Source organism: Aulostomus chinensis, chromosome 6 (genome assembly GCF_037954235.1).
Source record: "Aulostomus chinensis isolate RoL2024-O1b breed Wild chromosome 6, RoL_Achi_v1.0, whole genome shotgun sequence".
NCBI classification, from domain to species: domain Eukaryota; kingdom Metazoa; phylum Chordata; class Actinopteri; order Syngnathiformes; family Aulostomidae; genus Aulostomus; species Aulostomus chinensis.
In genome coordinates this window covers 29,584,365-29,599,588 of record NC_141325.1, presented here as the reverse complement: position 1 = coordinate 29,599,588, position 15,224 = coordinate 29,584,365, and the positions used below count along the sequence as shown (strand labels likewise).

At 49.7% G+C, this 15,224-nt stretch overlaps 2 protein-coding genes across 2 annotated transcripts in view; both read right to left on the bottom strand.

The window, feature by feature from the left end:
• Positions 1–478: 478 nt before the first annotated feature.
• On the bottom strand, positions 479–7,645 carry ap3m2 (adaptor related protein complex 3 subunit mu 2). Its single transcript, XM_086205512.1, has 9 exons — positions 7,542–7,645; positions 5,644–5,928; positions 5,377–5,548; positions 3,505–3,642; positions 3,319–3,404; positions 2,998–3,131; positions 2,666–2,873; positions 2,433–2,577; positions 479–1,631 (listed from the first exon to the last, which is right to left on the bottom strand). Exons 2-9 carry the CDS (start codon positions 5,914–5,916, stop codon positions 1,531–1,533), a joined length of 1,257 nt encoding a protein of 418 aa, XP_086061638.1. The 5' UTR covers positions 5,917–5,928; positions 7,542–7,645; the 3' UTR covers positions 479–1,530.
• Positions 7,646–9,423: 1,778 nt separating this feature from the next.
• Positions 9,424–15,224, bottom strand: part of kat6a (K(lysine) acetyltransferase 6A) — a 31,827-nt gene continuing 26,026 nt past the window's right edge. The window contains exon 18 of the mRNA XM_086207435.1: positions 9,424–15,222. Coding sequence (XP_086063561.1) covers positions 11,825–15,222 — 3,398 coding nt within the window. The 3' untranslated portion in view covers positions 9,424–11,824. The remainder of the gene's footprint in view (positions 15,223–15,224) is intronic.

Below are 15,224 nucleotides of genomic sequence, written 5' to 3'. Positions count from 1 at the left end.
ACAGGGGAGAACCCCCCCCCCCCTTTCACCTGATCCAGGTCCCCATCGAGTCCAAAGTCAGAACGAGTGTTCCTCAACAACCTGATGGTGTCGTGACCACGTGACCAGCTTGGCAGAGGTGATCACTGCACTCGCAACACAGATAGACTGGGTCTAAAAACTCTGAATAAACACGCTGAAACATCGCCACCACCTTCATCAGGCGTAGTCATGGCGACGGGGCACAAACAGCATCTCTCTTAGGTAAGCACGTCAAATCTTTATTTTTCTTACACCATCATTACACTCCATTGGAGGCTGTTAAACAACACAAATAAAACGCTGTAAACACACACACACACACACACACACAAAAAGAACAGCAAGCCATCTTTTTCTCTTCCTCTGAGGTAGCTGGCCCTCCCACACAGACCAGTTCTCGTTTGTCCTGCTCGTGCCCCCCCCCCCCACACACACACACACACCACCACCCCCCCGCCGCTACAGCGACTGACAGCAGGCCTGAATATGACAGAGACCTCGAGGCATCAGCTCAGTTGCCATGGTGACATTCATGATGATGTTTACAAATAGACCGTGGATGCTCTCTCATTAGACAGCACATATTTTAGGTGATCTGGATGTCAGACTCAGGATGAGAAGTAAAAGCTTGCGGACCAGGAATGTTGCTGGAAGTGGGAACAGTGATAAAGATGTCGGCGCGACAACCATCACATGACTTGAATAAATATGATGAATAAAAGAGGGGAATGTATTTGAAATTCCTCCAGCCTTCAAAGTGATAAGTAGCTCACACAGCTTCAATAACACCCCCCCCCCCACACACACACACACACACGCACACACACACACATTAGCACGGACTTGCTCGTACCAGCAGATGTGAAAGTGCGTGATCGGGGACGGCTCCAGTGTCACATTCTCATGCATCAGCGTGCTGCTGACTCCAGTGCTGAAGAATGAATCAGTGGAATGACAGAAGAGAACAATCGTAGAACGGACCGGGACCCTTCACTGCTGGACCAGGGACTCAGAAAAAGGGGAGGAGGGATGTGGGATACAGGAATGTGGACACACAGACGGGGACAGGCGTGTTTCTGGACCTCTGGAGTCTCCACAGCTCGTGCCATTGTGATTTATGACTGGGCGCTGGAGTTTGGGTCAAATATCTGATGTCTATAACTCACCAGCACGCACCAAGACAAACAGCCTGAAACGTTACACGCTGCTGTGTGAGCCGGGCGGCGTGTCGGAGTCACACCTGCAGCTGAAACAGAGCCTGTAGGTCTGAACACTGGAGGATTCTCTCCTGGCTGCTGGGGTCGGCCGGGGTGAAATAATATCATTAACGATTTAGTAACATTGGACTTAGTTCAGGTGGAGCCCATTTGTGGCCCATAACTGCTTCAAAAGAGCCTAAAATGTGTCATCCTGAAATGCATACAAACAGGGAATGTACCAACTCCCCTTCACATCACCCCTCAGTCTCATGGTGGTTTGGTCCGGTCATCACACACAGCAGGAGACGCCTCATGTCCGGACCTGGAACTTGCCAGCTTTGGTCATGTACTTGATGCCTTTGAAGGGTTTGTACTTCTCGCCGTACATGTCCAGACGGTTCACCTTCAGTCCTGCAGAGCAGTAATACATCATAATCCATCCTTGCACACAAAGAAGATGACACATGACATTGATAAAACGATCAAATTAATATTTTCCTGATTATTTTACCTTTTTTTTTTTTTTTTTTGCCCCCCCAGTTTTTTCGCCTAACTTGCTCAGATATGGATGAACGACTGATGAAACCATTTGCTCCAGTACCACGTCTGACAGAGCTAGCATTGATGTTAGCGGTGCTAGCGCAGCTGCTGGTCTCGAATGAGGCGCCACTCAAACTGGGCCCGAGCTCATGGGCACACACGCTGTGTTTTGATGAAGTGTGAGGCTGAAGAATGAATACTTCACCCACAGCTACGGCTTCTAGCTACAGCAAAACTGAACATCTTATGAGAGCCGGCCATCTGTGGAGGTGGGGGGGGGGGGGGGGGGGGGGGCCCACACAGCAGGAGGCTGAATGCTCAGTTTCTGAACGCCTGCTGGACAGAATCATTCCAAGCTAACCGATGCATGGCTGAAGCTTGTTATCAGCAGTAAAACCAACGGTGACACGAGGAAAATCAGAGTCAGCAATGAAATCAGGAAATGAGAAACCTGAAATCATCCCTGATGTCATGGGAGGATGTGTTTTTATTGTATATGGCGCCATCTAGAGGCTGAAGCGTATTTGCACTGAGCATCAGGAGGTTGTCAGCTGAGCAGGCTTTGTGATCGAGAGAGAGTGTGTGTGTGTGTGTGTGTGTGTGTGTGTGTGTGTGTGTGTGTGTGTGTGTGTGTGTGTGTGTGTGTGTGTGTGTGTGTGTGTGTGTGTGTACCTGAGATGGCCATCTGTTGGATCTTGAACTGGATGTTGATGGTGGGGTTCTCGTCAGGTTTGGACGCCCCGGCCTGCAGACTCATGGTCCCTTTCAGACTGGGAAGCTTCTGGGGGTTGATCTTCCCAACATCCCAAGACAGCAACTACACACCAAACACCAGGATGCCAGTGAGACCCCCACCAGCAGGGCAATATGTCTTTAGTTTGACGTGCAGACACACAGACTCATACCTTGGTGACTGGGTCAAAGGTGTATGTTCCCTGGGAGGGGTTCAGGTTAGCATTGAGAACGCCCCGGGGCAGCTGGCTGCTGACCAGGACAGACTCCACTGCCTTGCCCATGGTCTGTTTGGGCCCCAGGGTCAAGTCGAAACGACCCTGGGAGCTTCCCTCACGGAAGGTGATGTTGTGCTTAACGTAGACAGGGATCGCCACCAGGCTGGAGGAGCAGAACACACACCACCTGAGTCCTCCGAGCTCATGCAGACGCATGCATCCTCACACAGGACCCCCCCCCACACACACACACACACACACACACACACACACAAACACAGACTCACTTCTGAGAGCTGACGTGATAGGAGAGTAGCCGGAAGTTTCCATCAGGAGGGATGAAGGAGAGAATCCGCTCAGCTTCCCATCGCTTGAACCGAACACAGGGATGGAAGCTGACATCATCCAGCAACCGAGGATTCTGGGAGACAGAGGAACATACCGGGGTGGGTGGCTGGTGCTGAGACTACAACTGTTACTTTGTGAGGGTTTTAACCATCACCACCTCAACTCATTCAGGTGTCATAAGCATGTATTTACTGAGATTCTGTGTTAACGGATGGAGATACGCTCCTATTGCGTTTCCCCTTCACAGAGCTCAACCTCACCATAAATGACAGGGTGAGGTCAGGCATGCCGGTCAGTTTCACACAGGCATCGATGACTCCTTGGATTTCTGCGGTGATCGTGGAACCTGAGGAGAACACAGGTAAGAACACGGAACCTCACAAAAATGTATTTATGTCTCTTTCAAACAGCAGAACGTCCGTGTGCAGCGCGAGGGTCACTGGTACCTGATTTATCGATGATGGCATCGATCTCCTCCACCACGTCAAAGTAGGCTTCGTTGTTGGTGTATTTGACGCCGGTGCGTCGCCATGGCACCACTGACAGCTGGCCGGTGGGCAGCTGCTCACCCACGTTGGTGCTGCCTGGGACACAAACATCCATCACATGAGACATAATATCATGGTGATCCCCTGCAGCAGGACTGTGCTCCCAAGCCACATCACTTTAAAATGCAATCTGCTGCAGCATGCAGTTGACGTTCCATAACTACGTTTGAAATGACCCTCAAATATTTCTGATCAAATATATCACGTTGGTGCTGCTTGAATAGTTTAATTATCCTGAACGGGAAATAAAAATAGTCTGATTTATTTCTCCGGCACCTTCCACAAGTGAAAATCAACCTCTTTACACAAACTAAACTTGAGGCCTGTCTAAAGGACACAAAACTGAAGTTACTGTGCCGCAGCCAAAACACCTCAGGAACACATGAGAAACACCTTCTCTGATGAGACCTTGGCCTCCAGCACGACCTTGGCCTCCAGCACTAGCATTAGGTATCAGAGAGTTAGCTTCCATCAGGATCCTTGAACTCCCACGTAAATGTTCAAATTTTCAGGTCTGCCTTCTTTCATCGAGGTAGCATCACAAAGATCAGACATCCCGTCTCAGGAAGATGCAGAACCACGCGCCCAGACGTGAGTCGCTTCCAGGCCGGATCGCTGTGACGCCCTCCCATCAGCCTGCAACAAGAAGTCTGTAGAGCCTCCCCAGCCTGGCGGTCCAAAGGTGCGGCTCGGCTGACTGGACGGCCGGTTCTGGAAGGCTTGACTGGACAGCTTGAGTGCTGCTTGATTAGAGGAGTGTCACTACATGGGGACATGATGAGGGCTTCTGTCTTGTCAAAGTTCAGCTGCTAGCAGTTCCTGTTCAACAGTTTCTTGATGGCAGACAAGCAGGCAGTCAGGGCGGCTAATTCATTTAACTCGTCGTCCTTGAAAGAGCAATCGAGCTGAATGTCGCCAGCACCGAAATGATGAGACAGCGACTCACTTTACACACTTCCACAGAGAACTCGCCTCTTAGCGACCGTGTGAAAAACACCACCTCTGTCTGGATGTTTTACGAGAGCCATTAAAGGAGCCATGGATCCGGGTGATTTTTCACTTCATTCACAGGCTGGACATCAGAACGGACCACCTTTAATGCCAAGCTTGTGCTGGATCATAAAACCTTCCTAGCATAACATGAGACACAAAAACTATCCATACTTCAACTTCAAATACATTTATCTGGAATACCTTTGAATCTACACAACTGTGTATAAGTTTGTTCATGAGTAAGAAGTGCTGTGTTGGTCACTACGGCCTCACGATGCAACATAATGGCGATAACCAAGGTGACATTAATAATATATGACTGGAATCAGTAATGGTAGCAGCTAATGAGCATTTGAACCAGACTGCAACTGACACACTAACAGGACGCAATCAAAAAAAGAACTTTCTCAGATGAACTCATTTGGGTGGAAGAAGCTTCTGGAGGGAACTGAATGAAGCTGAAGGTGCAGGTTAGCGCCCGTCGCGCTTCCACAGCGGCGCCTCCACTAACGTGGGACCGGTTGTGTGTCTGCTGTCAGGAGCAACGACATCAGCGTCAGCGGGGAACTTCAAGTATTCCAGGAGAAACCTGCCAGTGAACCGGGGCGGCCGAAGCCCGGGGCAACAGTTCTGCCCCTCCCTCAACGTTCACGGCTGTGGCGCCCTTGAACTCGCCTGCAACTGCTCCCTTGACGCCTGCTCTGGAGTGAGTGTGTGTGAGTGTGTGTTCACTACGGGCAGGTACAAATACACATCCCTGAGTATAAATGGATGTACCTGTGATGGTGTTGACCATTGTGCGGAGGATGGTGGGGGGCTTGATGAGCTCTTTGAGGATGTTGGACTCAGTAGCCAGGGGGAAGCCGTTGTCCAGCATCTCCTCCAGGAGTTCATAGACCACGACCACGTTGTCTTTAATGGCCGCCTCTGTACACACGCCAAAGTAGTCCTACAACACATGACCCATAGAAATGAGCATGGGGGGGGGGGGGTGTAACACTGCATCCATCTGCTCAGGTAACGAGGAGGAGAGTATGAGAGCACCTGGAACGTGTCCACGACTCTGTGCAGGAACTCGATGACAAAGAGAGGCGGCACCTCACTCTGGATGACCGCCACGAAGTAGATACGATGACGGAGAACGCTGATAAGGTAGTGGTGGGGCGTGGGGATCACCGGCGGAACGTTCTCCGGCTCAGTGGCGCGCTCCTGGGCCTCGAAGAAGTAGTCACACACGGAGCGGCTGACTACGCTCTTCCAGTGCTTCTCCAGGAAAATGTCTCCCGAAGCGTTGATGAGGAACAGGCTGTGGATCATTGTGGCTGGAGGCTGGGGGCAGAGAGGAGAATAGAGAGGCTGATTCACGGAGGGCTGGAAAGGTTTGAATGGATCATGTGTGTTTGAATTTGTACCACAAACTCTCCCATGATGAGAATTTCTATCATCATTAACATCACACTTCTTTTGATTTCTTAGAATTTTTCCAGAGGAAAAGTCGTTTTCGTCTCATGTTATCCTGAGTGTGCTGCTGCAGCCACTGGAAGTTTGTCTTGTAATTCTAATATTTATCCAGATTTTAAGCCGATGAAAATTAGAATCGAGGAGGAAAAACTGAGCTGCTCAATGAACCACAGTTTAATAATGAACAGCACTTTTCCACTATTACACGTTCACAATATTGTAATGAACATCAAAGTCAAGCAGCTGACGGATGATGAAAGCCATCGCGTCTGTATTTTGCTTGTGATTAAAACTCTGCAGCAGCAGCAGCGAGATCTTTGAATCACTGCTGTCTTTACAAACTTAGTTGAGGAACATAAACTCAGTCTTCATAAAGTCAGAGAAAGAAACACACCGACCTGAGACAAAAACTACGACCCACACTGAACCACTGCACCCATGACTCGCGCGCGCGCGTGTGTGTGTGTGTGTGTGTGTGTGTGTCCGCGCAGCACTCGATGATGTTCAGGTTTAACGTTTCTATTTCTACCAAAGTTTGTGTCTGTGTTTGTCTCCATGTTACAGACGTTCATGTCATAAAACATAAAGGATTGTTGGTTCGGCCTTTTATCAAGTCAGACATTTCTCATAGGAAAGAATCAGGAAAACAAAAACAACTCAAGGAACTTCAATCTTCACCAAACTACTTACTACTCCTTAACTGACTAATAATCAGTATTTATGTGATCAGGGCGCTCCTGCACAACAGTACTGCCAGTACACAGGGAGTGTACCAGTCACTCCCTAGAGAAATACAAATACACAGAAATACACCGAGAAACACTGCATTACAGCCTCTCATCTCCTGCCTCTGACCGGGACGATTACGTTCATAACTGACAAAACATTTCAGACAAAAGTCCCCTGTAAAGAGATTCAAAAATGAATGAACACAATTGCTGTAATTACCGTAATAGACACGTTACTGACACATCATTTCATCAACTTTGGCCGGAAAGGGAAACTAGAGGTCCCTGAAGCTGACATGTGACATTTACATACTAGGATATTACACACACACATACACACACACATACACACGTCACATGACCCATTAACCCAGCACGAGTAGCAGGAGCGAAGTAGCGTCAAAACGTTTCAGGACGGGTCACATGACTCACGTACGGGCATCGCTGCTGTTGTAATTTTGACGTCAGCTACCTTACGGTGCCGGAGAAAAATGACACCGGAATATGAATTAAATATTAAATATGCGCTGCGGAGCTCGACAGCTGACAGCCCAGGGATGCTAATGCTAATGCTGTAAGCTAGTAGACGGGTACAGCAGCGAGGGCCTTCATCTCCATCAGTCCCTCCTCCTCCTCCTCCTCCTCCTCCTCAGTCTCGTGACAACGCAAGGAACGTTAAAACACATCCGTTTCTGCCGCTGAAAATCTACTTCTCTCCCCGTCGGAGACGTTGCGGAGTGATAACGGGCTTACCGAAGAAAACTCTCCCGGTTATAGTTCGCCTTTCTCCGCCTTCTCAGTGAAAGATGAAGCCGCCGTCGTTGCTTCCCGTTAGCTGGATCAGGTCCCGATGGGAAGCAGCACAGCGCAGACAAGGCAGCCAATCAGAGGCCGAGACTCCCAAAACGCCCGCCCCCTTAAAGAGGTCATTGGTCAACAACGCGGAACCTTCCTACTACTGACTTGGTAGTGATTGGAGAAGGAAGGGAGCGCATCAGTAAACACGGCTTATGATTGGTCGGAAGAGGCAGCGGGTCTGACATTTTGTTTCCAGTATCAGATTTCATCTTGTGAAGTTGTCCATTCATCTCGCTACTGGGACGTTCTGGGGCAGAGTGGGAGAAGAAACAGGCGAGTTCTTCGAGCCAAAGCGCACCAGTTTTTGTGGTCATACTTTCAAGAACGCGCCCTATTAATGTCATTGAAGCTGTTGAGAATGCAGAGAACAGGTCTCTCCTTTTGTCTGTATGCATTTGGTCTTCCGATTAATTGCATTATTTTGGTGTCCGCTCACTTTTGGACAGATTCAGTGCTGAAACAATACACTGCTGCTAACCCTAACCCACCCCCAGTAAATCCAGGCTGGCTCAGCTCAGGTTACACGAATGGACACAAGGTAGGCTGGTGTGATGCACACCTGTCACACTTGTGTGCGTGTGTGTGTGTGTGTGTTGACTGATGTCCTTGGTCCATCTCTCTGACGTATCTGGCCTCTCTATCTATCGAGTCTTTCTCTACTTGGACAGCATCCAGCTGAGATAATCACCGGTGTCATTTAAAATCCTGCTAAACTACTGGATGTGCTTGGTGACGAGGTTCTCAGGTTATAGGGGGACATCTAGCGGTCAGAATTGGAACATCCCAGTCACCAGAGCAGGGGATGGTGAATTTTGTATACTGCAGTTTATCATTTAGAAAATTACACCATGAAACCACTCAAGTGATATTCAGGGGACTCATGATTGCCTGGACTCAGCAGGCAGTTTTTCTGAGGATGAAGGAGGCCCACCAGGGCTCTGTCTACCTCCACCTGCCTCAAGCCGCAAAAACTCACATCCATCTAACGATTCCTTTCACGGAGGCAGTAAATTCCTCCTGTACTCCAGCCACAGTTGGTTTTCTGTTTTGAATCTCAAGTCTCAAAGCTGGAAGAAGCCTGGCGATGGAGACAACTCGCTTAAGCCTGTAAACATGCCAGTTAACTCCACCCATCATGCCTCAACGAACCATATCCATAAAAGGGTTTAGGAAAATAACAGATTAATTCAGATGAGTTCATTTAAAGAATTACAAAAAAAACAACACCCTCGTCATCCCTTTACGCCTGCGCGTAACCTTCATCTGTAGAGATGTGGATGGAGCAGAATGCACGTGTCCTGTCACGCGCCACCAAAATCTTTTTGCTATGAAACATTTACTGTCCTTCATACAGGCCCATGACACAAGCCTGATGTTATTGTAACAAAGCAGTTTCAAATCATGCAGATTTTCACGAGGCTCCAGGGATGCTACTTCTTTCTCTCGACTCACATGGTGCCTGCATGTGTGCTCGTGTGCGTCCATATTCATAACAAGATGTCAAATTTCAGGTGGATAAATAAGGAAGCCATCGAGAAGGGGAGGGATTCACCGTTCCGACTTCCCCTCATGTACACCAAGTCAAGTGTTTCTGCTTTGCCTTCTTCACAAATTCACACTGAGTATTTAAATCGTTACTGTTGAGATCAACAGACAGTTTCTTTCAAGTTGTCAGAGTTTAGTGGGCACACGTTGGAGTGACATCAGCAGCGAGCCTCCGGGAACAGAATCACGACAAATTCCAGCGCTTTGACTGAATCAGCTGCAAGTTTAAGAAGCTCAAGAGAAACATGAATGGCTCAACATAATTTATTTTCATTTTATGTTAAAATGTACAGAGTTCTTTGAAAGTACTTGCTAAGAAAGGGGGAAAAAAACGAATAAATGGAAATACATACAGGGACAGAGAAGAGAGTCGAAGCCGCCGAGCACAAGTCAACCTTCGCTGTGCTCAGCCGTCACTCCTCTATTTATTTTGCGCTCTCTCTTAGCATACAACGCAACATGTACAATTACAAAGGATACAAAAAGGGAAGCGATATAAACAGACAGAAATATACTGAGCTCATTTTTACATGCCTCTTAAATGTAAGGAAGTTGTCCTATACACACACAAGTAAAAAAAAAAAAATGCCAAGTGACCTTTAGATATTTGTAGTCCTTTTGTTTAAAATAGCATTAATATACTACACAAAGATAGAAAAACTCTAGAGATGAGATGGAATGGAGAGGTTAAAGGCATCTTAAAGTCACTAAAAGTGAGTGGTAATTTTTTTAAATTTTGAATTTCTTAGTAATTATTACCCAAGAGGCGAGCTAAAAAATATGTATTGTTCTTTTTTTTTTTTTTCCTGAAACAGAAGTGGAAAAAAATGACAGTACCAATATCAATGTCAGAATTTCCTTTTATATTATAGAAAAACATTTTCTCTACAATAGGTTTTCTAAAGTCAAAAAGAGTCAGCTTGTGTCATAAAAGAAAGCTGCCCAGTCTGATAAAATTCAGAAAGAAAACAAACAAAAATAATAAGTTCAGAACACAACAGTACACACAAATAAAGTATGCAATGTCAGGTCTGTAAGAAAAGGAAAACTCCTCTTTTGACTTTGAATACTGGTACATGGAGCAACAACAGGTTCACCTCCGTCGTTTGAACGCCATTCACCATCAAACACCTCTGACCCTGCTTTTACATGAGCGCGCCACTAAGTGAGGGCTGAAACATGCACTACACCGGCATTTAGGAACGCCTTTTTATAAAGGCCGACTGTCTACTGCCGTATTTCTAGCCGACGCAGAGTTTTGCAGAAAAAAGTAATAATAATGATGAAAAAAAAAACAAAACAGTTAACAGAATACACGATTTATAAGCAGACTCCTTGACCTTTAGGGGTCATGAACACTTCAGCAGAGGTCAGTTGGTGGCGAACCGACTTTCCTTCAAGCAGCTCAATGAAAATCCCGCCGTTTGTTCTGCAATTCATAGACGTCTGAAAACAAAAAAGACCAAAACAAAAAGGCTGACATTGTATACCGTCTGTCAGCGGAGTGTTGACAAGAGCTGAATGTTGTACTTTCCTGAGCTAGCCACCAGTTGGCGACAGCTAGCCAGGGTGTGCATGTGTAAGTGTGTGTGTGTGTGTGTGTGTGTGTGTGTGTGTGTGTGAGAGCTGCTGGATATTGGGAAGTACCAGAATATTTACATCTAAACTTCTCAGAGTGGCAGAAAACTGCAAAGTAATGCTACTCATGTAATTTATGGACAGAAACTAAGACAGTAACGCGCTCGTCTCCTCTGTGTCTTTGCTGTGTTTTTTGGTTTTTTTGACAACGTCCATCCAGGAAGACAGAGACTCTGGAAATGGCTCAACACCTCAAACACAGGAGGCCCTGCCCCTTTGCTTCTCTGGAACAAAGTGAAAAGCCGCCACGGAGATGTCAGGTTTTTTTCTGAGAAACCTAAAGGGTGAGTCATCGTTTCAGAATGCCACACGTATAAAGACCAAAGCATATAAGAGGTCGGACTGCACACGGGTATTTTAAAACAATCAACAAAAATGACAACAAAAATAAGGTTCAACATTATGTTTAACAAAACAAAATGAGAGTTTGCCTACAATGTTTCATTGTCTCTTTTTTACGGTAAGGCTTCCTATGTCAATTAAAAGTCTGTGTGCATGGTTGAATATAATCAGTTAACCACTGTTCTTTCATTCGCAGTCTGACAAAGAAAGGTACTCTTGTAACCTCTTTCTCTGTCCATCTTCCTCCCCGTCCTCGTCCTCCCTTGCCCTCCTCCAGCACAACAACAGGAGGAGACTTCTGGGCTTGTCTACTGAGGATTGTGTAGCCTGGCCTGGAGCTGCCTGGCCTGGGACGGCCTAGCCTGGAGCTGCCTGGCCTGGAGCTGCCTGGCACAGCCAAGGTCCATGTACACACCCCTACCCCGAATCCTACCGATTAGCATCCAGCAGGGAGGGGAAATGAGCCCAAATAAAAATGGACAAATGATAACATAGAAAAAAAACAGGAAACCCAAAGACCCTCGCTGTCTCATTCACCTCCTCTCTGTGGTGCCTCGGCGGCACTGAGGAGTGGTGAACAGGAGTTATGGACATTTAGAGTACAGTGACTATCCGCTCTGGCCCCGTGTCTCCTTCCTTCAGTTCGCTGCAGCTCATCTGCTCATGTATGGCGACTGTTTGGGAACACCAGCATAGCTGTGATGGGAGGGGCCGGTGTACATCATGTTGCCGTGGTGATTTGGCTGCATAGGCTGCTGAGGGTAACCCTGCCCTCCCATCATGCCCATCTGCATCTGCATGGGGTACTGAGCTGGCTGATTCATGTAAGGAGGGTTGCCGTGGTAACCACTGTTCATCATTGGTTGGGGCATTCGGTAGCCAGCTGACATGGCATTGAGCGGAGTCATGTTCATGGAATTGTACGCTGCCGGTGTTGGCATGAGGTTTGGCATCATACCGCGCTGAACGGCCAAGGTGCGGGGTGTGCCCTGCATGGTCACGGCCCCCGAGCTGCGGCCGTAGAGCTGCTGCTGGTGTGGGGCGGGGGCCAGCTGCTGAGTGGCTTTGGACCGGATGGAGATGTGGCCTTTGACTGTCGCCATCTGGCCCTGCAGTCGCTGTGTGTGCGGTGGGGGTCCCAGGCCGATGTTGGTGGTGGGCATGTTGCATTGCAGCTGCAGAGAGCCTAAGTTCATGGAGCCAGAGCTAAGATTGGGTGGAGGAGTCATAGTGGGCTGGCCCTGGGGGAGGGGAGTGTGGGGTGAAGGAGCCAGTCCGGGGTTGGAGAGAGAAACACTGGTGGCGTAGGAGGTAACCGAGGCTGAGTGGGAGTAGGGCATGGCATGTGGGTCCATGATGGTGTTAGTGAGCTGCTGGAGTTTGGCCAGGCTAAAGGTGGCGGAGGGCTGTGGGTAGCCCCCTGTACCAAAGTCCTGACCCATACGCTCATACAGAGTCCGCCCCCCTCCCCCACCCCCACTCTCGGGGATCTCCATGATCATGGGTGTGGAAGCAAAGCCATTGCCCATACTACACTGGGACAAGGGCTGCTGCTGTTGCTGTGGCGGCGGTGGTGGAGGGGCTGAATGTGGAGGCTGGGAGTTGGGGGCCTGTTGCTGCTGCTGCGGCGGTGGCTGCTGTGGAACCTTTTTTTGGGACTGCTGCTGCTGTTGCTGCTGATTGGTGCTTGGAGGCCTCTCAATCACACCGCAGCTCTGAGGAGACTTGATACCACAGCTGGGGGTGTTGGACGGTGGAGGCGGAGGTGGGGGCTGGGGGACAGAATTGCCTACATTACTGGCACCTGGACCAGTGTTTGGACCAGGGCCTGTTTGCTGTATGAGGCTACAGCTGCCCATTCCAAGCTGGGATGCTCCGGTTCCTGTGGAAGATGTGAGGCTGGGGGCTGGTGCGAAGGAGCAGCTGTTGGACTGAGCGGAGGAGGACGGGGTGGCTGAGCTGGAAGAAGAGGAGGCGGAGGATGAGGACGCCGTTGATGCTCCTGGAACTACAGCAGCTGACAGTCCTCCCCCATTCCCACCATTCCCAGTTCCATTGCCTCCTCCGCCCATGGTGGAGTCATAGCTGCTGGGGTTGTCATAGTTCTCGGTTGTGCTCTCTATACTGCCCAGGTCACTGAAGCCACTGTCCACCACCTGCTGCGAGTGGTCGGACACCGAAGGGACATCCATCATTGGAGATGTCTCCATGTTCTGTTGGGAGGGTGCAGACAGAGAGCTGGGATGCTCCGGGGTGATCTGTGTGTAGCCCCCACTGCCCCCTCCACCTCCACCTCCGGCACTCCCCCCTGCTCCAGTGGGTACGGGCGTCCCTCCCCTCTGCCCCGCTTGTGTTGTGTCCATGATTGCTGAGGGCAACCCCGGACTGTTTACTGATCGTACAGACTGACTGGGCAGGGGGGGCATTGGGGGATTTGGGAGGGGGCTGCTGTGTTGCGAGGCCCCACACTCCTCTACTAACGCCAGGGCCTCCTCTTCAGCCTCCCCCGTGTGACTGTAACTCTGTAGCGTCCGACAGGCAGCTAGGGTCTCTTCACAGTCCTGGTAAGCACCGTGGTGTTGGTGAGGTTCAGTCTCTTCGTCCTGGGCTTCCCCCTGTGTCAAGGACTGAACCGCCTGCACGGTCTCCAGGTCCAGCTCGTTGGAGTGGTGATGGGGGTGGTGTGAGTGATGGTGGCCCAGTTCTTCTTTAAAGTCAGAGTGCTGGTGAGGGTGGGAGTGCGAGTGTGTGTGCTGGGGTTCCATTAGCAGCGCAACATCCTTGTCCTCTGTGTGCAAAGGCTGGAGCTCCATGGGTTCAGGGGGAACAGACATGGCCCTAACAGTCTCCACCGCTGCAGCGGCTGCAGCCGACTCTTCTTGTTCTCTGCGCCGCCGCTCCTCTTGTTGGGGGTCAGCTGAAGAAGGCCGACACTTTGACTCCTGCATCTCCTCCTCAGCCTCCTCCTCCTCCTCTTCTTCCTCCTCCTGCTTGCTGACATAGTCCCGGGCCACGCTGTTCTCCATGTCTAAAAAAGCTTCTCCACCTTGGGGTTCTTCTTTGACTGGAGGAGAGCTTGCACGGGAGGCAGGCTCCTCCTCCTCATCGTCGTCGTCATCCTCATCTTCAGACTCCTGACTTTTTCTTTTCTTACTACTGTTGCTTTTCTCTTCCAAGTGTCCATCACCTTCATCATCTGCGTCATGGTCCTCACTGCGCCTGCTTCCTGAACCTGGAGCGACTACTGCTCGTCTGCTGATATTAATACCGCCACCGCCTTGGCTCCCAAATTCTTCTTCTTCTTCCCTTTCCTCGTCATCATCGTCTTCTTCCCTTTCACCCATATCTGTGTCCTGAGGCCGGAATTGTGTGGCCCGAGGCCCAGAGTTTGAGGAGGACGATGAGGGTGACAGCAAAGGGCGGGACAGTGGGCGGCTTGGTTTGTCCTCCTCCCAGGCCCTTTCTGTCTCCTCCTCATCATCTTCATCCTCATCTGGCTCCGAGGTGGGAGGTGGTTTTGGAGCAGGCGGTGGTGGCTGACGGAGGGCAGGGTTCTTGGGCGGTCTCCCTCGCCTCTTGGGGACCTTCTGCTCCACAGGCTTAGGGAGATAATCATCTTCGTCATCAGAGTCTTTCTGTTTTTTGTCGATGTTGGTTCTGCAGACTCGCTTGCTGTTTCGGTCGTCTGTTGAAAGCAGCTGAGGATCTTTGTCCAACTGATGCTCCAACATCCTCTGCCTTTCTTGCTCTTGCCTCTCTGCCTCCTCTTGGGCACGCTGCAGGTACCAGCTCCGAGGTTTGCGTCCAGGCTTCATCTTGATTTTCGGAGGTGGAGGATCCCTGCTCTGAGCCTGGCTGTCTGCAGCAGCTCGCTGGTTAGGTCCACTTCCAGGTGGTCTTCCAGGTCCCCGTTTCTTCCAGTGCAGGGGTTTACGGCTCTTTCCCTTGGGCCAGCCTTTCTTCTTTTTAACTGGGACATCAGGGTTGCCCGCGAGGGTCTCAGAAGGACCTGCTGCCAATGTAGCGACTGGCTTCAACACAGGAGTTAGCTCT